Source organism: Molossus molossus, unplaced genomic scaffold (assembly GCF_014108415.1).
Source record: "Molossus molossus isolate mMolMol1 unplaced genomic scaffold, mMolMol1.p scaffold_m16_p_1, whole genome shotgun sequence".
NCBI lineage: Eukaryota > Metazoa > Chordata > Mammalia > Chiroptera > Molossidae > Molossus > Molossus molossus.
Genome location: NW_023425344.1, coordinates 120,201,825 through 120,224,554, shown reverse-complemented (window position 1 = coordinate 120,224,554; position 22,730 = coordinate 120,201,825). Strand labels below are relative to the sequence as shown.

Sequence of the window (22,730 nt, the reverse complement as noted above, 5' to 3'; positions counted from 1 at the left end):
AATGCTTAAGTAGGGATGGGGAGAGGTGAAGCCTTGGTGGCTAACTCCCCCTGTTCAGGCCCAGTCTTACCTGGCTCTCCCCCTTTCCTCTGGGTGAGGGTGGGCGTGGGGGCTGCTAGCCCACCCCGCAAGCCTGCTCACTTGTTTTCTACTTGGCAGGTCATACCCTGCCTACTGAGGCAGCTTGGGGCTGACAAGTGGCCTGTCGCTTTGTAGCTCCATGGCTGCAGCACATCCTGCTTCATTAGGGCTGTAGTTAGAGACTTACCCTGAAAGCTCAAAGGGATGCGTAGCCATGCACTGGCTCAGACTCCCAGCCCAGCCTGCTTCTCGTGCTGCCGCAGCAGCTGCTCCACACCACGTGAGTGCCGAGGCGGGGAGAAGACGCTCCTTCCCGAAGCCTCCCAGCCCTCACGTTGCCTGCAAGAGGCTCTGTTGAATCAGACCAGGCCAAGAGCATCACAAGCTCAAGGCTTTGTGGGTCACCTGTTATCCCCTCCTCCACTTACATGTTCTGCTTCTCTCCTTCCTACTCCATCCCCCAGATCCCTGATCATGCAAAATGCAACAGTTCCAGCTTGCACTGGCAATTACAGACCCGCCAGTTTACGCCTGCTGTCCTTTGGTGCTGAAAAGTGTCCTCCTACCGGACTGTTTGCCTCTCGCACGGCCTTGAGCTTTCCTGCTGGAGTGCACTGCTCTTAATTCAATTAGCTGGTCCTGAACCCTCCCCAGGGAGCCCGAAGCGGAAACTGACAAATTCTGTTTAACAAAGACATTTGTCCCCGCCCTGCCAGCTTTGGGCTCTGCTGGTCTGAATCCCCCCACCTCCCTCTCATTATCTATCTAACAAAGTGCATCTCAAGAAATCTGCTTCCAATCGCTAGTAATTCAGGGGGCCTGATGCAATTTTCTCCCTGATAAGGGTGTCTCGCCCGCTGGCAAGCGCCATAATGAGTCCTGTACAGTGGCTCCCCATCAGTCACTGCTTTGTCATTTCCTGTTGCCAAAGTTGTGGGTTCTTATCTCTTCAGCTGAAGGCAAGGCTCAGACTACAGGCGGCTGCCTCCCGTGCTGCCTCCCCTGCGTGGTTTGCAGCTGCGAAGGGTTTAAAGCCGAGTCTGTTGGCCAACCAAGAAAGGCCCAAGTGTTAATCCTCACTGGGGCCATGATTCATTTTTCAGAAAATGATGTCAGAAAATTAATCTAAAATCGAGTTGTGGGATCAGGGGAGGGGAGCCAGTGATAAGGATTTAAAAAAAATTCTGGCAGGGATTTTAATATTAAATAAAACCCCATCTATGACTCAATGAATAGGCTGTGGGCTCATTCTTGTAAGCCTGAAATCTGGTCTTTCTGCATTTAATCTTTGTCCTTGCATTCCCCCTATTTAAATCTAGAGAGACTTTCCCAACATACAGGTAAGATCATATCCTGTTACTGCTCAAAGACTTTCCTTAGCTTCCCATCATTTTATGACAAAGTCTAAACCCTGTATCCTGGCACCCAGACCCTCCAAAACCCTGGCCCCAACTAACTCTCCAGTATCACTGCCCAACAGCCTCCCTGTGTCCCATATACTCTGGAAACTGCCATTCTCCGTAGCTTTGCTCTTGTGGTTCCCCTACCTGAGGCATCTTGCCTCGCCAATTTCCAAGCCACTCTTTGAGACAGAGCTTACCAAAGCTTCTCGATGACTCTGGCCTGACTTTTGGTTGCTCAATGCATCTACCTCAACTAGAACAATTAGCAAGACAGGTGTTGATGATCTATGGGGGTGCTTTACTGCTTAGCACAGGTTAGGGGTCTAATAAATGGTTAACGAATTCATGCCTGAATGACCTTGGCTGGACCAAGGGTGCATCTGGTTTGGCTTAAGGGAGGCCTAGGCTATGGTAGTCTGACTATGACACGGGGAGAAACCCACATGCATACCCCACGTTCTGAGAAGTTTGGTCTGGAAGCTTTTGCTCTGTCTCTCTTCCTTCCCTCCCCCTTCTTCAATCTACTAATTATGCATTGAGCTCGTGGGAGAGCAGAGCAGGTCAGTTTCCCTAGCCCTCCTTGCATCCTGACGCAACATACCCCATCTGTGGGCTGGGAGTCACAGGCTCACACTCTCAAAGCAACACAGGGTCTTATGGTTGGTGAGTCATTTGGATAAGCCTGTAGTATGACTCTTGTTCCATCTCTGCTCACCCAGGTCTGGGAGCTCAGGGGCCACAATGTGTTCAAGGCCAGGAAGCAGGTCTTCACTCTCTTCATTTCCTCTACAGCCCCCAGCTCAGGACAGGGTACACTGGGGACTTTAGCGAGTCTGGTCTCTGGAGAGATGATTTTCTTGTCTCTTCTCCATTTCTTCATTTCCCGAAAAATTGCTGTGAGAACAATGTGGTGCTGGTGACATTTATCTTCAGCCCTTGACAAGGCCTACCGATGCCCTCATGGATGTGAATCTGGTAGTGGCTGTCATGAGGAGTGGGCACCAAGTGATGGGTGAGCAGGCTCTACTGTCTTCCTCCCTCAGGGCCCCTGTCCTCCATCCCGATGAGTTCAGCATGTCTGTCAGCAACCTGGGTGAACAGTAAGCACTCTCCTCCCTAGTGTCTGCAGGACACTGCACTGGGCACTCACATGCTCCTTCACTCAGTTTTCACTACATTCCTGTCTGGTAGGAGCCACATTCCTCTTCTTTAGTTGAGAAAAGTGAAATCTAAGATCAAGTAGAAGAGCCAGGATTCAAACCCAGATCGAAGGATGCACACTTTTAGGGTATGTCACAGCACTGACAGTGTCCTGACCATACCTGCAGATGACCTAAATGTTGGGGTAGGGATGGAGGTGGGGCTATGAATGTGATGCATGATAAAATTGAGGTGCAGAATGATCTCAAGCCCAGACAATGGGCTGAGATGAAGAAGGAGAAATATTACAGGGAAGAGAATCCCTGACTAAGTTCAAAACAGAGCAGCAGAAGTTCAAGGTGAAGATGTCCTGCCTGACAACGGCTCCCATGCCAGATTGGACCCACAGGTTTTAAATGGACCCTTGCAGCCTTGGTTACTGACAGAATTAAGTAAATGGTAGACTTTGGCTGCACCAAAGGGGAGAATGTGTTTGGAGAAAGGTGGTAATGGTTCTATTCTATCCTCCAATGTTGATCCAGACCCACAGTTTTGGGAGAGTTTTCAGAGGAGTCTTGTCAAGAAAAGATAAGCAGGAAGATGAGAAGCAGAAACCAGACATGACAAAGATCAGTCAGAGGAAGGAAAGCTGATCAGGCTGGAGGTGATATAACCAGTGTGCAGGCAGCAGCAGAGTTGATGTGGGCATGGGAGCTGACTTCTCTGGAGCTGGGTCAGGGGGAGAAAATTTGGAGAGAGACAGAAGGAAGAGGTTTACAAGGAAGCTACAGAGGCTGGAGAGGGTTCCTGAGAGGTAATGAGCTTCCTGCCACAAGAAGTGAGCGAGCGGAGTCTGTAGAACCCTGTGTTTTGGAGGAAGTGTCAAATTCCCTCCCTGAGGTAGGGAGCATGGGGTGAGGAGCTGTATGATAACCAAGAGACTGTGGGGGACCAATATTTGTTCCCAAGGCATGGAACACTACTTGGAGGGATTCAGGCAGAGTGACAAGCAGGCAGGGGCCTCTTATGGTGCGACGGCGAGCCCTGCCCAGCACTGAGCGTCTGTGGGCCAAGGCAAGTCTGGCCCTGGAAAAGCATGGGCTCTCACCTCTTACCATCCCCAGCTTCCTTTGGGTTGACTTGGGCCTAGAATATGAGCACGTAGAAGAAAGAGTACCAGTGAACTGGGGGAGGAATAGGCCTATTCCTGTTTTCTGCCATCTGGCCTGGGAGAGCGAGAGGACAGGGAACGATAGGGTTCTGGCGGAAGGAAAGACAGGCAGGGATGCTGTGAGGCTGTGGCAGGGGAAAGGGCCTCTTTCTCTCCATCCATTATTGTCCTTATGTTAGTTTGTTCAGAGCTGGAGTCTGGGGATGAGGGCAGAACCAGCCAAGGAGGTGCTGTGTGGTCCTAGACACGGCCTTCCAGACCGCTGTGCTCGTGGGGAAAGGGAGGCAGGCTTGTGTTGGGGCTTCTCGGAGAACCAGCCTATGGCTGTCATGGGTGCTTTTAAAAAAATTAATGAAAATTGACCAATCAAAACCTATGTCCTGCTCTCCCCCTCCCTTTTGCTAAATAGCCACTTGTTCCCACTTTGGGCAGGTCTCCAGAGAGAGTTTTGTAACCGGTGATTTGAATTAAAACACCAGGGCAGCATGGTAGCAAAGCCTCACGTACTCCTTTCTGTGAGGGCAACAGGGAGGGGAAGGCCGGATGGACTGTGAGAACCTTCCACAAAGGGGTGGCAGCAGAGTCTACCTCCTTTCCTCAAATGCACCGTCCCTGTGCCAAAATCAAAGGAAGCCAGTAAGTCCTGCCAGCATCTCTCAGGGCTGTAGGCTAAGGAGGGTGTGACCACCCATCCAAGAGGCCCTACCTCTGCCTGGTGCTCTGGCACCCTTGCTTAGGCAAGACTCTGGATCCCAAACCCAAGCCCTAAGAGGAGATGTGCTGCTGAACACCCAGATGACTGCGAGGACTTATCACACCTCACAGGAGGCTGAGAGCGACACAATGAACACCAGTGTGTGATGCCAGGCTCCAGTCCACATGGCAGGGCCTAGGAAACCTGGCCAGTGTGAAGTGAAGCAGCCTCACTTCAAAGAGGATGTCTACAGGCAGGAGGGCACCCAGGATGCTCTGGGATTTTGAAGTCAGTTCATTAAAAGAGGAGGCTGCTTAGCCCGGAGAAGCATAGACCCTCAGAGGGCCAGATCACACTCTTCAAAGAGAAGAGGCCAACATCAGAGAGAGTGGAGGAGGCCAAAGTCTTATTCATGTATATATACATGGAGTAGCCATAGGCTCAAGGATTCTTAGAGCTCAATGGACCTCTAAGGCCAACCCCCACAGAACGTGCAATAAGGGGAAGTTTTCTGTGTATCTATGTGTAGTTATACATGTACTCATCTAGTACACACTTGAGCTTAAGGAAGATCACTCAAGCAGTAAGTCTCAGAGAGAAGCCCCACTGGAGCAAAAAGCTTAACAGTTTTTTTTTTTTCTTTATTGATTTTTAGAGAGAGAGGAAGGGAGAGGGAGAGAGAGACAGAAACATCGATGAGAAGGAACAGTGATTGGCTGCTTCCTGCATGCCTCCCACTGGGGATCGGGCCCACAACATGGGCATGGGCCTTGACCAGGAATCAAACCAGCAACTCCTTGATGCATGGGTCAATGCTCAGCCAGAGCTACACCGGCCAGGCACGAGGGGAATAGCTTATTCAATCGCCAACAAAACCAGCTTCAAGCACAATATCCCAAACCAGGAGACCATCTGTTTTTGCCGTACACTGAAACCACTGGCTTTGTTGGCTAGTCTGCCTACCTGCATGCTGGATGGCTGACAATGTCCCAGTGTGCCTAAGACCAGTGCACGAGGCTTGCTGGGGTTGCACTGCAGCCCCAGAAGACAAAATCAAGAGCTTGGGGTGGAAGGAGGGCCCTGGGAGGCAGAGTGGGCAAAATGGGGGATGAGTGTTTCTATCAGTTGTAGCTACTGAATCATGGGCTTGGTTGCTTTTAGTGAGCTCCGGGTCAACGCAGAGCAACAGGAGAGGGTGGGCTGACCCCCATCGTAGATGTTGTCAAGGAGATTCCTGTTCAAGGTAGGCTGTTGAGATACCTCTGTGGTCTCTGCCTATTTGGGAATTCCATAGTGCTCTTGTTCCTAGAACTTTGAGAATGGGTGACGTGGAAGCAGTGGGTGTGGGGAGACCGTGTTCACCACAATGTCAATTAACCAGAATGGTCTGTGCTGTCCAATGGAGGCTCCTGGGGAAAGAAGCTATCCTCAAGCAAGAGGGACCTAAGTAGAGCATGCGTATTTATTTTTCCTGGGTTTTTCCTCTTTGTAGCACATCTGACCATGAGCAAGGAGTTGCACATAAGACACAGTTGTTAGTCACATGGACGAGGGACCCTGAGGAGCCCATTATCACAAGCCCCCTTGCAACTGAAGTGTCACAGTACTTTAGGACAGCCAGCCTTCAGGTGTGGCTCCTAGAGCTTTGAATGGTGTTTGATTTAAATGGTGGAAGATTCAGTGGTTCTGGTCCCACAGGCTGGAACACAGAGATGAAGGATGGTACCTTTGACCATGAATGGTGGTTCTCAACCTGTGGGTCATGACCCCTTTGGGGGTCAAACGACCCTTTCACAGGGGTTGCCTAAGTCATAACAGTAGCAAAATTGCAGTTATGAAGTAGCAACAAAAATAATTTTATGGTTGGGGGTCAGCACAACATGAGGAACTATATTAAAGGATCATGGCATTAGGAAGGTTGAGAGCCACTGCAAGTTAGGTGGAACAATAGGATGAAAGAAACCTGGTCTCTCTGTTACAACTGCCAAATCCACAGAACCTGTTTGTGCACCCCTGTCACTCACCTTGTTCGGTTTAATCAGACCTCTGATTAGGAGTTGACATCCACTCATGAACTGATTTGTTCATTGTCTGGTCCCTGCTCTCTCCGAATGCAAGCTTTATGAAGACAGGGCCTTTTGCTCACCTTCTTCAATGTAAGACCCATGAAACCAGGATGGTATCTGCTACCTAGAAGGTGCTCAGTAAGCGTTTGCAGTTGCATGGAGGACAATGGTGGTATGACAGTAAAGGCGATGATGAGGAATAAAGCTGAGGATGGGCCTTTGGACTTAGCTGCAACGCCATCTAACCTTTTCATCAATTCTCAACACCCTGTGGGGAGAAGGGTGCATAAAGGGCTCAGCCTCTAGCAGAGAGCCATGTCCAAGTCTGTTGAGGGTGAATTCAAGTCAGATGTATTCTATGGCTGCTGGTCCTTTCCTGTCCTCACCGCAATCCCTGAGAACAGCCCAAATTGTAGTTCTCAAATATGTGTGGAGTAAAAGAATAACAGATGTGAGCTTTGGCCACAAGAAGAGCCTTAGGCCAACCAAATTCACCCACATTAGCGCTTCATCACCGGGCCCCAAAATTAGACTTCAAGATTCTAGAATCAAAGTGAGTCAGTTATTATTAGCTAATAACGGATCATTTCACCAAAAAAATAGTTTAGCCACCAAGAGATTTTGCTTGTGTGTCAATGTGGGTGTGAAAACATTTGTGTGTCAGTCTGCATGTGTGCATGAGCATGTATATTATGTATTAAGTGTGTGCACCCTTGCAAAGGTATGAGTATGTGTGTGTGTGTGTGTGCGTGTACATGGTTGTGCACATGTGACTGTGTGGGCATTTCAATGCCATTGTGTGAGTATATATGAGTGGAACTGTGCAAATGAATTCTTGGTTCCAGAATCTGGGTTTCCTCTAGTACTATTTTCCTGGTACACACCCAGTTGATCCTCTTTCTTTTCCTTTCTTCTCAGAAATCCATTACTGAAAGGTTTTTACCCGCCTCCAGGGGGAGGGGGCTGGGGGAAAGGGAAGCTAAAATCACAAGGCCCAGATCAAAACACTCAGCAGCTCAATGAATTCACAGCGTTTTCCCGCATGACTTGGAGGGATAATTTAGAGAGGTCGCCAGCTGGAAGGAAAGGGATTAATTCTGCACTTAGCACAGTTCTGGTGAATAATTCATCACCAAGATCTTTGTGCCCAGCCCCTGGGCAACAGGGAAAGTGTCCTGCCCACCTGCCTGTTGCCTGCCTGGATCCCCCAGTGCCCTGATCACCTGATGCTCCTTTGGGTCCTCAGAACACACTTGCCCCAGTGAAAGGGCAGGAGGCAGGGAGAGGTGAGGAAGGGGCTCTGACATTTTTCTCCAAGGACTCTTTTCCCCCTTTCTTGGGGTCTTTTGCTGCTTCTGTGTCCTCCCTTCTCAGTACCTTCTGGGTCCTGCACCTGGTTTGGTGGTGGGGGGATGTGAGGTTGTGGAACAAACTGTCTCACCAGCTATCCGGGGACAGCCTAGAGGGCAACGAGAACACAGCACAGTGGAGATGCTGGGGGAGCTCTCAGGCTTTGTCCATAGACACTTGCAGGCGGGTTCATTCTCTGATACACACTCCTTACCCCACACCATAAAATTCCCTGTGTTCTTCATGAGTAAGGTCACAGGGCCAAGTATTACCCCAGAGCTGGTGGCTATTTTTCCTGGCATGGGAAGCTGGCAGCAGTGGGCTGACCCAGACATCAGCTCCTGCCATCATTTCCTGGGTTCATGGTTCTAAACTGCCCACATTCCAGCTTTGTGCCTGTCTCAGCACCACAGAGGGGGCAGTGGAAAAGTCCAGCAGGTGCCTGTAAGGCACACTGAAGCCAAATGACGGGGACTCAGAGCCCAGGTAGGGCTGGAGAAAAAGATCTCATCCATCAGGCAGGGCTCAGCCCCTGGTATTTTCCACTTGGACCAGCCCCGCTGTGGTAGGCATCATTCCCACATCGGGCCCCCAGGAGTCTGCATCCTGATTCCTGGGGCCTTCGTGCACGAGCTGCCCTTTGTGCTTACATTATATGACCCGGTGCACCCGAAGGTGGGAGTGGCCAAACCACATGAGCCCCTTTAAACAGAGCATTTTCTCTGGTTGCTCACAGAAGAGGAAGTCAGAGTGTTGAAGTTCAGGGGGTTTAACGTGCTGCTTGAAGATGGAGGAGGTCACTGTGAGAAAGAGAGGGCAGCCTTCCGGAGCTGAGCGAGGCCCCTGGCTGACAGCCAGCGAGAAAACAGGGACCTCAATCCTACAACTGCCAGGAACTGGATTCTGATGACAACCGAAATGCGGCTAGAAGCTCAGTCTTCCTATAGTCTCCAGAAAGGAAGGCGGCCCTGCCAACACCATGATTTCAGCCATGCCAATTGCAACAGTTGGAGCTCATGAGTGGGTATTGCTTTAAGCTGCTGAGTTTGTGGCGTTTGTCATGCCGCCGCAGAAGCTGATGTCCTAGTTCACCCTGTGGAGCCTCAAACCCAGTGATCCAGGCTTGGCTTAGACGGGGTTAGAAGCTAACTCCCAGGTCTGGTTGGCTCTCTCCACTCTCCTCTTTCTAATCTAAGCTTTCTCTCTGGTTTTCTGGAGCCTCAAATCACCCTCAGACATTTCTATCCAAAGCAGCAGTCTCCCCATTCCTGAAGCCCCTGACCTCACTCCTGAACAAGGCCAGCAATTGTGAAGGAGGCTCAAACCCACTGAGGGGCTGCGGGAGGTGGCCCGTGGCTTCCAGGCCCGGACTTTCCCCTGACCTTCAGCCTTACCTCAGAGGAAAGCAGCTGAAAGGAGAGATCCACTGTGGGGGCCTCACCACTTATGGTTTTCAGCTTGGTGTCCTGGAAAGAAAGGAGCAGTCAGACCACTGTCCAGGGCAGCTCCCGCCTCTGCTCTGCCCACTCTTCTGTATTTCTCAGGAAGGCGCCCGCCGAGGGCTGTGCCCAGAGAGCTGAGGGAGGCAGGAACTGGTCTCCTTCCTGATCCACCGTCACCGCCTCTGCAGACCCTTCCAACTCCACTGGAGACCTGACTGGCACCTTCAGACTTGCCTCCTGGCAGATTAGGGATGCTCCCATTTGTGGAGCCATGACTGTGTGGCCAGAAGTATTTTAGTAAAAAAGGTGGCAGAGAAGTAGACAATGATGACAATAATGTAGTGATTCTTATTGAGAACTTATTCTGTTCTAAGTGCTTTACAGGTATTTCCAAAAAAAAAAATCTCACAGCAAACCTATGAAAAAAGTACTATTACTGTGAACCCATTTTATTTATTTATTTAAAAAAAATTTTTTGTGTGTGTGGTATGTGCCCCTAGCAGGAACTGAACCTGGGACTCTGGTCTGCAAGCCGACGCTCAACCGCTGAGCCACACTGGCCAGGGCCTGTGAACCCATTTTTAAAGACAAGGAAACTGAGGCACTGAGACTTTAATTTCCCCACAGTCATGTAAGCTGGTAAGTGGTGGAACTGGAATTTGGACCCAGTCAGTCTGGCTCTTGAGCTTGGGCTCTTGATTTCTGTTAAACAGAGAGATGGTATACAAACATGTTCCCATTTTAGAGATGGGCACTGTGAGGTTCAGAGAGGTCAAGTAACTTGGCCCAGCTTCTACAGTGAGGACTAGGGCAAGTCAGGATTTGAACTCTGGTCTGGCTGGTTAGAAGCCTGAGCTCTTGCTGCTATCCCATGGGGCATCCCTGTGCTTCTCCCCAAGTTGTTCTGGGGCAATTTCATCATAAGCCCAAGGGTAGGACTGACTTTCGGTGTTTGGGGATACTCCTCTCACCTGACAGCGATCAGCTCCCAGGGTGGTGGGGAAGGGGGATGCCTGCTGGGAGCTGCCGGAGAAGCCAGATTCCCCTGTGTTGGTGAGGCAAGGTGGAGTAGGGCGGTGCAGGGTGGGACAGGGTGGGCCTGCCCAGGGTGGGGAACTCACGGTGATGGGGAGCCTCTCTATTCGCAACCCATTCAGGCCTTTCCCTCTCAGCATCCTGCGGTACAGACAGCTCTTTAATGGCAACACGGAGACGCCCAAGGGTTTGCTGAACGTCCAGGACTCACCGCCTTTCACTGCAGTGGGGAAGCAGGAAGGACAAACTGGGCTCCCACCAAAGTGCCCACCCCAGGCTTCTCGGATCCCAGCCCCACCTGGGCCTATCCTTTGCTACCCAACACTTAGTTATCTCATCCCTCACCACCCACATGTTGCCCGTCTTCTGGCTTTGCCTGCACAGATATCCTCTACTCTTCAGGGCTTCCTGAGTTTAAGGCCAGCTCTAAGTGTATTCCTGTCTCTGGGTATTTATATGGATCTCCCTTGTCCCTGTTCTTTGGGGGCTTCAGTCTGATAGTGTGGACTGAAGACTGTGGATCAACAGTTCTCTGAATCTGTCTCCTCCCCACACCCAGGATGTAAGCCCTGAGGGCTCTACCTCCACCCACCTCACTGAGAGGTGCGTGGGGAGGGGTGGAGGTGCAATAAAAACACATAGACCTTGCACAGGAATCGGGCCCCCACCCCAGAGCTGCCATGTGGACGAGGAGCCAGCCAGGTACTCCCCTGCCTGTGTGCACACACTAGGAGGTGGTGCTGGAACCCACTCCTGCAGGAGGTAGAGGCAGGATGGTCTGAAATCCTTTCACGTGTATGTCCTGATGCGTGGCTTCCCTGGCATGGCTGTCCTGGTGTGGCACGAGGGGCACTTACTTGAAGCTGAGGAGTAGTACTCCAGCACCAGGGCGGCGTCTTCTGAGAAGCTGGTGGCTCCGTCTCGGCCTTGGAAGAGGAAGGACTGATTCCACAGGGGCAACTCTGGGGGTCCCCCGGGCTTGGACAGCTAGAAGGAGAAGGTGGGAGCAGATGATGGGGCACAGCTCTTCCCCAAACAAGGGGTGTCCGGATATTAGGTGGTGTACAAATCTATACATGCCACAAACTTTTGTCTCAACTGTAAAAGCAACACACACTTAATAAATTTGGGAAAATACAGAAAGGTAGAAGGATAAAAGAAAGCCCTATACTAAAGACAACTTCATAAGACTACATTTTTTCTAGTTTTTCCTATGACTCTTTTGTATATAACTGTTTTTTCTAACAGTCTGCTTTTTTCATTTGCCATGAAAACCTACACATGTCCGCAGTCAGAAGTAACACTTGTTCCCAGGATGTCAGCAGCTGGAGATTCTGTAATGCCCAAGTGCCCTGGCTTCTCCCTTCCTCGTTTCCCTGTAGTAACACTACATTGAACATTCTCTGACATGTCTCTGTATCTCAGAATATTTCCTTAGTACTCAAAATGGAAATCTGAGTTAAAGAAAACATATTTTAAGGCACTGGACTGATTGTGGGTAGACTTTTCCTAAAGTGTTGCACTGACGTTCACACCCATGGCTGGTGGTGTCATAGATGCCAAATTAGACAGGACCTCGACCCTTGTCAGCAGCCCCACACAGGTTTCCCAGCCCCTTTGCAGAGGCCATGACAGGTCTTCATTGGACCTTCAGGGGACTGAATGACACAGTAAGCCAGTGCTATTTAAACAGTACTATTTAAGACAGCATTAACTATAGCCTCCAAATAAGGGGCTGAGACTCCTGGGAGTGGTCAGAAAGCCATCCTGTAGGAAGAGGGACCAGTGGAAAGCTCTGAAGGAAGATTGGCAGAAAAGGGGGGAAAGGAAGGTCTTCTGGGTGGGAAAACAGCCCCAGCAAAAATGTGGAGGTGGCACCAAGCATGGCTTGGGTGGGGAATGCCTGTGTCAATGAGGGACTCCAGGTGGAGGCCCAGCTTCTGCAAAGGCCGAAATGGGGGGAGTGGGGAATGAGACATGGGGGTGTCAGGCTGTAACCCCAGTAGGCAGTCCTGCACATCCCAACACTGGGAGGGGCTGGCGGTCACTGATGCAGACTCCAAGTGGCTGTCTTGCCTCTGCCCTCAGCCAGGGGCTGTCGGCAACAGCAGCAGCCGCTCCCACCTCCCTTTCCCCTGCGGGAATCAGTCATCACTGGAAAGGTCAGCACAAATGCACCGCTGGCTCCAGGGGCTATTGATGCAGGATTGCAAAAAAATCAGTGTGTGTCTACTCCCCCCACGGTGGCCGGGCCCTGATGCCTGTCACTCTAATGTGTCTGCTCCAGCTCTCCTAAGCCCAGCCCAAGGCTCAGCTGTGTCTGCCCCTGACCCTCCCCATCGGGAGATGGGCTGCAGTTACTACAGGGCCTGAACACGAACAGTGCCTGGGGTGATGGGAGTGTTCCTGAGAGCAAGGTACAGCGGCAGCACCCAGACAGCCACTTGGCCATCAGGCCAGGCTAGAGAAACTGCTTCTGGGTTCTGTGGCACTTGGGAGTGACCTTTTAGGATTGAACCCCAAACCAAAGCCACCCAATTTTCCTGGGTGCCAGAAGGGTACCCACATAGCCTGGACCATCTGCCTGGCACTGGAGCACTCAAGGACCTGTGATTTAGTCCTCCTGCTACCCTAGCCCTTGCTTCCACCCCGGCCAGTCATGGGTCTAAATGAAGTCTACGAAGTCAGCAATGATGTCTGCCCGCCCAGTATAGACAGCTCCTACCCTGAATGACTTCCCAGGATGAGTCCCCAGAAAAGATACTTTAGTCCCCAGGAAAGACCTAGAACTGAGGAAAGAAGGTCAGTCTCTCTTGTGTGTGTAATGGGCAGGAGGTTGGGATGGGGAGAGCAAGGAATTAAGGAAGGAATCAAGGTTAGACCACCTTCACAATCTGATGCCAGGGCCCTGGTGAAGGTGCTGGTGGCATATGTGGGGGTGGGGCTGAGGAGGGTGAAGGGGAAGCCAATTCCTGCAGATGCTAACAGGAAAGGCCATGGGACTATGGAATTAAGGAGTGTGATTAATCTTCAGCTGTGATCTTCAGGAAAGCCATTAACCCCCAGCCACTGAGGCAGACATGCCTTCCCTGGAGACAGAGTCTTCATTACATGGCCCCCGGTCTCTCCTTCCATTTGCCAGGGCCCATCACGCCTACAGCCGCGCCCTCACTGCCTGTTCTGCTCAGGCACAGGGCAACTGTCCTGGGAAGATTAGTTGCCAACGGCTGATGCTGGGTGGGGCCTTGAGGGAGCTAGGATGCCTTGGCTTGGGGCCTAGGTCTATCTTAACCTTACTGTATGACCTTTGGCATGTCCCTTCCCCTCTCTGTAACTTAGATTTGTCACCATCCAATGTCTTATGCTCCATGCCTTGATAAGCTGTTGTGAGGGTTGAAGGAACAATAGATATTTTGCTATGAAGGTGAAAGTTCAATCAAATTGAACTCAGTAAATGTTGACTGGGGGCTTCTCCATGCTTAGATGCCTGTGGGGTGCTGAAGGGCATATGGGGGAGTTAGAGCCAGAGCCTGTTCCCCTCTGGAGCTCATCATCTTCCAAGGAGATAGAAACCAACCTCCATTTCCCCACCGTGATCCAAACAGATTCCTAAGCAAGTTGTGGATTATGGGAGCTAGGAAGTCAAAGGAAGAAGCAGTGGTTTCTGACCTGGGGCACCTAAGATCATGCAGTAGGTAAGGAGAGGGAAGACCATTCAGGCTCAGAGTACAGCAGAGGCGAAGACTGGATGGTGGGAGAGGACAGCATAGCTATGGAGAGCAGCCAGTCACCCAGGAGACTAGAAAATACCTGTGAGGCTTGATCAGTGAGCTGGGAGGCTGGAGAAATTTATCTGGCTGTTCTGTTGGTGGCAGGGACAAGGATTCCAGGGGGAGGGCCTAGCTCTGGTCATTGTGGCTGCTTCTCACAAGATGGATGGGAGGGGCCTGAGTGGAGGCTTGGCTAGCAGTGGGGCAGGATCTGTGGGATGGCAAGGAGCCCCTGAGAGGTTGGGTACAGACTGGCTGTGGGGGTTGAGATAGGAGGAGATGACACTGGGCACAGACACCTTCTCTCCCCACTGTTTGTGTGTCATCGGCCAGAAGCTCTGCCTCAGTTCTGTAGGAGTCTAGGCCAATAGGAGCAATCTGTTGGGCAACGTACCCCCTCAAAGGTCCTGGGGGCAGGGTAAGAGTAAGTCCTAAGTCCCACCTGTGCTGGGCCCAGCAGACTCATTAGAGGTCCGATTTTGCCATTATTCCCAGGCTTCGAGAGGGGTGAGCAGACACTGAGGGCCACTTTCCTCTCAACCATTCCCCTCCTTCCTCCTAGCCAACTGAACCCACTCTGGGCCAGGTGGCCCCTTTCTCCATCCCTGTGGCATTAGCTACTGCAAGGTGATGCCTGAACCCCCCAGTGATTGGCTGAGAGAAGTGCATGTGACCTAATTCTTGCCAGTGAGATGAGAGGGGTGGTCTGCCAGGGGCTGCAGGGAGGTTTCAAGTTCTTCATAAAGATGCATTTTCTCTGATCTTGGTCATGTCTAGATGGGATGCTGCGAACATTTTGCCCACATGAGTTGTTTGCCAACCGAAGATGGCATTTTAGGGGTGTTGGAAAGATACTGAGGGTGTTGGAAAGTTCTTGAGGACACTGCTGAGCCAGCATATCAACCAATTCTGGGAGCATCCTACATGGGGGACCCTTGCAATGTGTGGCAATAAATCTCCTTAGAATTTAAGTCCACGTGAATTCAAGGTTCCTGTTACTTGTAGCCAAATGTGATCAGGGCAACGGCCAGGCTGGCCTCAGAGAGGCACTTGGCCCAAGGGAAGGGCAGCTCTGAAATGGATGGAACCCATTCAGCTTCCATCCTGGGCTTGGGCACTCTGCACAGGTGAGCCCTTTAAGGTCTCCTAACAGTCCAACAAGGTAGGAATTAGTAGGTCTGGAGAAATTGAGCAGCTTGCCAAAGGTCACACAGTAAGTCACAGTGCTGGGGTACAGCCTCAAACCCCTGCCCATGGTGCTTTGGCACGGTGGGCAGCTGGTGGAAAATCACAGTACCCCAAAATGTCAGAGAGGCAGATCCTAGAATTACCCAGTCCAACCTCACTGCCCCAACTAGAGCAAAGAAGGGACTGAAGCTCAGAGAGGGGACGGGGCAGGGGTCTGTGTGAGCTCTGAACCCAGGGCTGCTAACAGGTGGGGCTCTGCCCACTACCCACCTCTTCCACTTGTACCACAGAAGCTCACAGTCCCCCTCCCCCCACCCTGCACCACAGAAGCTCTCCTCTCATTGCTGGCACCTGGGCACCTCTGTGTTGGCTGCCAGTGAGCTCTCAACGTGGCCCAGTTGCCATGGCACCAAGTGACCTTCAACAAGTGTGTTGCCATCACTGGACCTCTGGCCTTGAGTCCCACACATGCAAGAGGCAATGGGGGACAGTCTCTATAGTAAGGGGTACCTCTCCCACCCAGACTGGCTGAGCAGCAAAGGCAGTCAGAGAAGAGCTGGGGGTGGAGAGGGGCTCACTCATTAAAGAAGTCAGTGCCTCCTGCCCCCTGGGATTGCCTGCTGATTGGTTTATAATTTTCTGGGCAATATGCAGGGCCATGTGTGAGATGACTCTGGGGAAATCAGGCCAAGGATTGGTTTGGATTTGAAGCCTCTGTCCCTAGGGTCCCCCTTTGTTCCACCCCTCTCCACCACCATTACTCTTGTTTGTGTCCATGCCTTTTTCAAATGTCTTTGCCTTAAATGAAGATTGTGGCTCTGAAGGGTGCCTTATTCTGTATTTGCCATGTCAGGCATGAACATCGGTGGGGAGACAACAGGAAGGACTTCCCAAGCACCCCTGTCTTCTTTAAGGCCCCTAGGAATGCTGGGACCATCTTGTGGGGCAAGCTCCTGCTGAAGTGTAGACCATGAGAAAAGATGAATCTGGCCATTTGTCTGCACACCCCTCCCCAACACACTTAGACACACTGGCCTCCTCTCCAACCCACACATGCGCCCGTACCTGCCACCTGTACTCCTGTTCCTGCTTGCCCTATAGCAACCCTCCCTACTAAAAACTCAAGTCTTGTAGCTGGATGCCCAGGCTTCAGATCCCTGTCACCTGATTAAAACAAGTTTTTTACTGTGGTGAAATACACACAACAAAAAATGTACCATTTTAGCCACTATTTCCAGAACTTTTTCAACATCCCAAACAGAAACTATATCATTAAACACTAACTGCCCGTTCTCCCTGCCCCTACCTAGTCCCTCGCAACCACCATTCTACTTTCTGTCTTTCTGAATTTGCCTACTCCGGGTACCACAGGTAAGTGGAATCACAATATTTGTCTTTTTCTGTCTTCTCTCCTCTGATGTTTACAACTCTGACAGTCCCGCCTGGTTTGTTATTAGATTATACATTATCTTGTGCTGATGTTTACCCTTTTCACCAGGCTGAGAGCTCCCTGTGGGCAGCTTCCACACACCACAGATGGCACACCCCTGGGCACATGGCGGGACCCGGTGAACTCAATAGTCAAGTGGATAGGACTGACTGACTGAGTGGCTGACTGAAGGAACATGTGGGTGAATTACTCGAGGTCTGGACCAGTGAGAGAGTGAAGGAGGGAAAGAGCCATACCTGAGGGCACCCGTTCTTGTTGACCTGAGGAACATCGAAGTTTATCACGGATGGAATAGGGAAGGAGAGTGGGGTGATGGGCAACCCCAGGGAGGCTGGGTCCTTGTTCATCTGACTGACCCTGGGGAGGCAAAGAGACAGGGGTCAAGACATGAGTGCCTCAGGCATACAGCACTCTTGGCACTGTGCCTGGCAGCCAAAGGCCCCCAAGTGGGCTTGGGGTTGATGTGAGAGAATGCAGTGGCCTACCCAGGACAGGTAACAGGCCCTGATCCTTCTGATCACTAGCTGGGGCACTGGGAAAGCTCGTCTTTGCCAGGGGATGGGCTACAGCTTCCAGGTTTCCTTCCCCATAACTCCCCAGTCTGCTCTCAGGAGGTGTCGGAGCTGCCCCATAACTCACTTGGCCACATCTAAATGCCTCAGCTGCCTATCTTTAAAATGAGCCTTGCATCCTGTCTCACCTTTGGAAGACCCTGCCAGAATGGCCCACCCCCATGGTGGGAATCCTGGTTTAGGCTTGGGGGCATGGAGGCTGCAGGGGTGGGATTCAGGGCGCACTCTCTGAGCTCATAGGAGGGCTGGGACTCAGCTCATCAGTTATCTTCATTCCTCCAGCCAGCAGGGAGGGCTCACAGGTTGTCAGAATTCAATAGGTGGTGCAGGTGAGTGAGGGAGTTCATGAAAGTGAGTGACAGAAGCAAAGGGCTCCAGGAGATGGTGCTGTCACAGAGGGCGCATGCTCATGGGGGAACTCGTCGCACTGTATGGTCTCCAGTGGCCGAACTAGCCTTAATTCCCTCCTGAGGTCTGTGAATTCCCCAAACCCAAAAAGAGGTCTGGGGGAAGGGTATGAGCTGGGGCTGCAGCCAGGGAGACCTCCAGGAGGGCAAGGGAGGGGACTTCTAGGCAAGGCTAAAGGTCATGAAGTTCTGAAATGACCATTAGGCCACCTCCTTTGGGACAACCACCAAATGGTGAACCACTCTGGCTCTGAATTCTAGTGGTGGGTATGAGATGGGGAGGTAGATTTAGAAGGGCTGAGGATCCCCTTTCTTCCTGTGTATGCTGGTTCCCCCCAGTCTGCTCTCAGAAGGGGTCTGAGCTGTCCCTTTCCAGGGGCTGTGGGCAGCTTCCTGAGAACTCAGTCCCAATGGGGAGGCTTGAAGGGAGGGCAGGGTTCTAGCCATCCCCCTCCTCTGTCCTCTGCCCTCCCCTCCCTCCTTGCTCACACCACCTGGGCCTTACTCACTTAAACTCCTTGTAGTTGGGAACCACCCGGGCAATGACCACCATGGGGCTGGGGTTGTTGCTTAGGGGCTCGTTGATTCCCCGAAGAAAGACCTTGGGAAGAGAGGAGGCAGGTGACCATCATGCGGCTTTGGGCCCTCTCGGGGACATGATCAGCTAGCCTGCCTGCCAGCTTTCTTCCCCAAACTGGGCTCGTTCCTGCCTCCATACCTCTACACCTACTCCTGCCTGCTCCTGCCTCACTAGGGTCTTTTTCTGCTCAAGTCTGCTGTCCTTCAGGCCCTGAGCCAGGCCGCAGGCCGGCCGGGAGAGAAGGCGCAGATCTGTTCCGCGTACCTCCACTGCCATCCCAGGCAGCTTCTGACTTGGCTCCGGCCCTCACCCCTTGTCCAACTATGGGCTCCCATTCTCCCCTCAATTCTTACCCAAAACCCCCCAGCTGAGATTCCTGTGGCTCCTTTTACTTCTCTGACCCCTCACTGGCCTCTGCTTCTATTCCTGTCCCTAATCCATCCCCTTTCCCAGGCAATATGATACACAGTGGCAAAAACTGCTTTCTTAAAAATAAACTGGGTTATGTCATTCCTTGCTTGAATGACCACCCCTTAGAATAAATGCCATAATTTTTGCCATGATAGTCAAAGCCTGCACACATTGGCCTGTCTGCTCCTTGGTCCACATCTACTAGCCCTCTAGCCACCCTCTTTTCCCTCCAGCCTCTTTTGTGTCACTTTCAACTGTCCCACTTATTTCTACCCCAGGGTCTTTGTATGCGCTGATCTCTCTGCCTAAACTCCCCACCCCACCCCCACTAACTCAGTGGCTTAGCTGCTTTTCTTCCTTTAGAGCTTAAGTGTCACCTCTCCTCTGTGACCACTCTTCCTCAGTAGCCCGCCCATTCTCTCAGCCCTGGATGGCACTCATCATAGCTTGTGTTTATTCTAATTTCTTTCTTGTTTATTTTTTGTCCATTTGACTATAACCCAGGCTCCACAGGGGCAAGGACAATGTCTACCTCATTGACGGCTGTATTTCTAGCTTTTAGCAAAAGCACCTGACTCAGAGCAGAAGCCCCATGTGTGTTTGTGGGATAAATGAGCGCCATTAATGAAGGAGAAAAGGGGAGGAAAGGGAAGAAGAGGCTACCTGTGTTTATGAGTGTGAGAGAAACAGAACCAGAAACCTGAGAGGGGAAGGAGGAGACTAGCAGTGGCCTCCAGGAGGGGCTGGGGCTGAGCTGGTCTTGGGGGCTGGGTGGGAATCCTTGCTACAGGTCTACTTCAGCTCAGCCACTCGTTAAGTCTGGGTCACTCTGTCACTGTGGCAGTCCCTGCCCCACTCTGGACCTCAGTGTCCTAACTTGTACATGGAGGGGTTGACCATCCTCTCTCCCTGATCTTTCTAGCTCTGGTCTTCAGTGGGAGGAGAATACGTCGAAGTAGGAGTAGGGACTAATTCTGGATCCCTCTCACTTTTCTCCTTTCCTCCACCCCCGGCATCCTCTCCTAAGCCCTTCGGTCAGGACCCATCTCAGCTGGCTGTCAGCAAACTGCACACAAGTGTGAGCTGATAAGGGTTTAAAATAGTGCTTAGGGCCTTTTGACTGTCACTGGGACCTCTGGAGACTGAACCTCTTAACCAAATACAAATTATGAAATCTCTGACGATGGCATTTCAAACTTTGGATAGGGGTGGGAGCCTGGGCCTGAGGGATTTTACTGAATCGCTGTCAGGTTCTATTGCTTACAGGGACTCCAACAAGTGTAAGGGCAAAGAGAGGGATCTGAAAGGGGGGAGACTAACTTACTAGTGTTCTGGGCTGAATGGTCAGATGTTGAATGAGATAGCTGCCCACGCACACCTGCTCATGACAGCCCTGTGAGTAATAGGAGCAACTTCTTCTCCGGCTGTGCTCTCTGGTCTGCCCTCAGGAGCCTACAGGGAGACATCTATGCTGCGGCAGGGGCGTGGGCAGGGTCCTGGGGAGCAGAGCGGCCCTGACTCTCCAGGGTGGGGCACGTATTGGCATCCAAGGGGTGGCTGTGGGGAAGCAGACGTGTGGGCCAGGAGATCTGTGCTCACATACCCTTGGGGCTCCATGTCCTGAGCTGTGAAATGGGACTGAAGAGCGCTTCTTGCCTGCCAGCGCAGTGTCATGAGGCAGGTCGGATGACCCACGTTGGGGCAGGAGAAGCTGAAAGCTTGGGCTCTCCTGGCTCTACCCTGAGCATACTCAGGCCATGGCTAGGTTAGAATCTGTCTCTCCTGGGCAATTTGAAGACTGGTGGAGGGGGAAGGAGAGGGGTTAAGTCTCTGGACTATAGCTTCCTGGAGCATTGCTAGTCAGTCCTCCTAAGGCTGTGAAAGGCTTAGGTGTAGAAAATAATGGTGGTGGGTGTGTGTGGAAGCAGGACCTGGCCTGGTCTGGCTAATGGAAGAGGCCCCATAAATAGTTGTTGAACAAACGAATGAATGGATGGATGGATGAGTACCTAATTAGAAGACTAGCCAAAGCTCTTCAGAAATAGGATTCAAGGAAATGTAGGGTGACCCTAAAACTTTCGCTTGGGGGATGTAGGCCCCCGGTCAAGGGTCACCACTCTGGGAGGGACAGACAGAACAGGAGAGAAACAATCAGAGGATGTGAGCCAAGGTGGGGGCTTTTTCTGTCCCCATGAAATTTAGACAGACATTGGGTTTTGGGGGCCTCTATCCTCCCTGCAGCACTCCCTGCATGGTGTGTGAGGAGCAGAATGAAGAAAGGCAAGGTTAGAGCAGGGCTGTATGCCTGAAATTGCTAAAAATGTTAGGCATCATTTATCTTCATTTCCATCCATCATCCCTGCCATCCCAGGGTTAGTCTTCACAAACCATTTGAGCTATTTTGAAAGGCCTGATTGCTTTTCTCTTCTTGATTTCTTCCCCAGACACCTCTGCCCCATGCTGTCAGGCTGACCAGAGGTGGCCAAGAACCGGGCCTGGAGCCTGTCAAAATTTGGCCCCTTTCCACCCTGCCCTGTCCCAAGGGCCCAGCCCAGCACCTCCAGAGCTGTCAGGTTACAGCCGGCTTGGCGGGGGATGAAGCTGCCCTTCCGGACAACTGTTGCATACAGTTGGGTCTTGGCAGTGACTTCGTCAGCTTTCCCAGTCTCTGTGGGCTGGGAACAGGGTCAGGGAAGAAGACACACAAAAAGAATCTTGACTGAGCAGACCTGGCCATAAATCCAGCTGTCCCCAGACAGGCACTGGCATTGCTCCACCGGGGCGCCGAGCTGATAATTAAAGGGTTCCTGTGAGGCCTTCCAAAGAGATCAATATAATAAATCTTCCTCTGCCTATTTGAATATTTCATCGCCCTCACAAGGACTATGCCTGCAAGCTCTCTTGGTAAAGATGTGATAACTAGGCCCTGGCCGGTTTGGCTCGGCGGTTGGAGCGTCGGCCTGCGGTCCTGAGCAGACCCGGGTTTGGTTCCCAGTTGCAGTTTGTCCCCAGCCCTGGTCGGTTGTGCGGGTGGCAGCCACTCGATGTGTCTCTTTCACATCGATGTTTTTCTCTCTCTCTGTTCCTCTCTCTCCCTCCCGCTCTACCTGAACAAAAGGTGGAAAAATGTCCTTGGGTGAGGATAAAAAAAAAAAAAAAAAAAAAAGATGTGATAACTAGGCTTGGACAGAGAGCCAGGAGGCCTGGGTGATACTCCCAGCACTACAATTGAAGTGCTGAGTCTTCCAGGTGAGTCAATAATCTCTCTGGGTTTCATTTCCTTGCCTCATCCTGAGGCCCTCAGTGTGGGGTTCTCCTTGGGGCCAAGGGATCGTGCAGGCTCCTGAGCTCATGGTTGAGAAGTCGCTTGAGGAGGTCAGTACCAGAGCCTGGGGAAGGGAGTGAGGAAGGGAACTAGCCTGAACTGAGCACCTATTATGTGCTGAGCACCTTGCTAGGTGCTTTATGCTAATCATTGTACTTGATCCTCCAAAAAGCCATGTTAGGAGGTATACTGTCTAAATTTTGTTGATGAGGAATGGAGGCCTGGGGGTTAAGCAGCTTCCTATGGATATACAGCTGGCAGGCAGAAGACCTGAGAGAGGAACCCAAGCAATCCAGCTTCGCACTGTTCTTTACTCTGAACCTCTGTAGGGGTCTGGGTGCACAGTGGAGGATAGGGAATGATGCCTCTGCAGTCCTCTGGCCCAGTGCCTGGCACACGGTAGGTGCTTAATCAGTACTTGAGCAATGAGAGATTAAATTCTCCTTTCCACCAATCAGCACTGGGGAGAGGGGACAGTCATGGGAGCTGGCCTGGGAGGTTCAGGCCATAAAATGAGGAGCCTAAGGCTCACTAGACGGGTGTATTCCAGAGAACACCTCATCTTCCATATCCCCACTCTCCTCGGGCTTCCTCCTGCCAAGGTCACATGTGGCGGAAGCACAGGGTGAACCGGTTTAGGAGATG

General features: G+C 51.7%; 1 protein-coding gene across 1 annotated transcript in view; it reads right to left on the bottom strand.

Annotated features, from left to right (window-relative positions):
- The window catches only part of CCDC33 (coiled-coil domain containing 33), a 120,823-nt gene that overhangs the window by 53,523 nt on the left and 44,570 nt on the right, over positions 1-22,730 (bottom strand). The window contains 6 exon segments of the mRNA XM_036272295.1: positions 9,300-9,371; positions 10,469-10,602; positions 11,240-11,369; positions 17,027-17,147; positions 18,279-18,370; positions 21,319-21,435. Coding sequence (XP_036128188.1) covers positions 9,300-9,371; positions 10,469-10,602; positions 11,240-11,369; positions 17,027-17,147; positions 18,279-18,370; positions 21,319-21,435 — 666 coding nt within the window.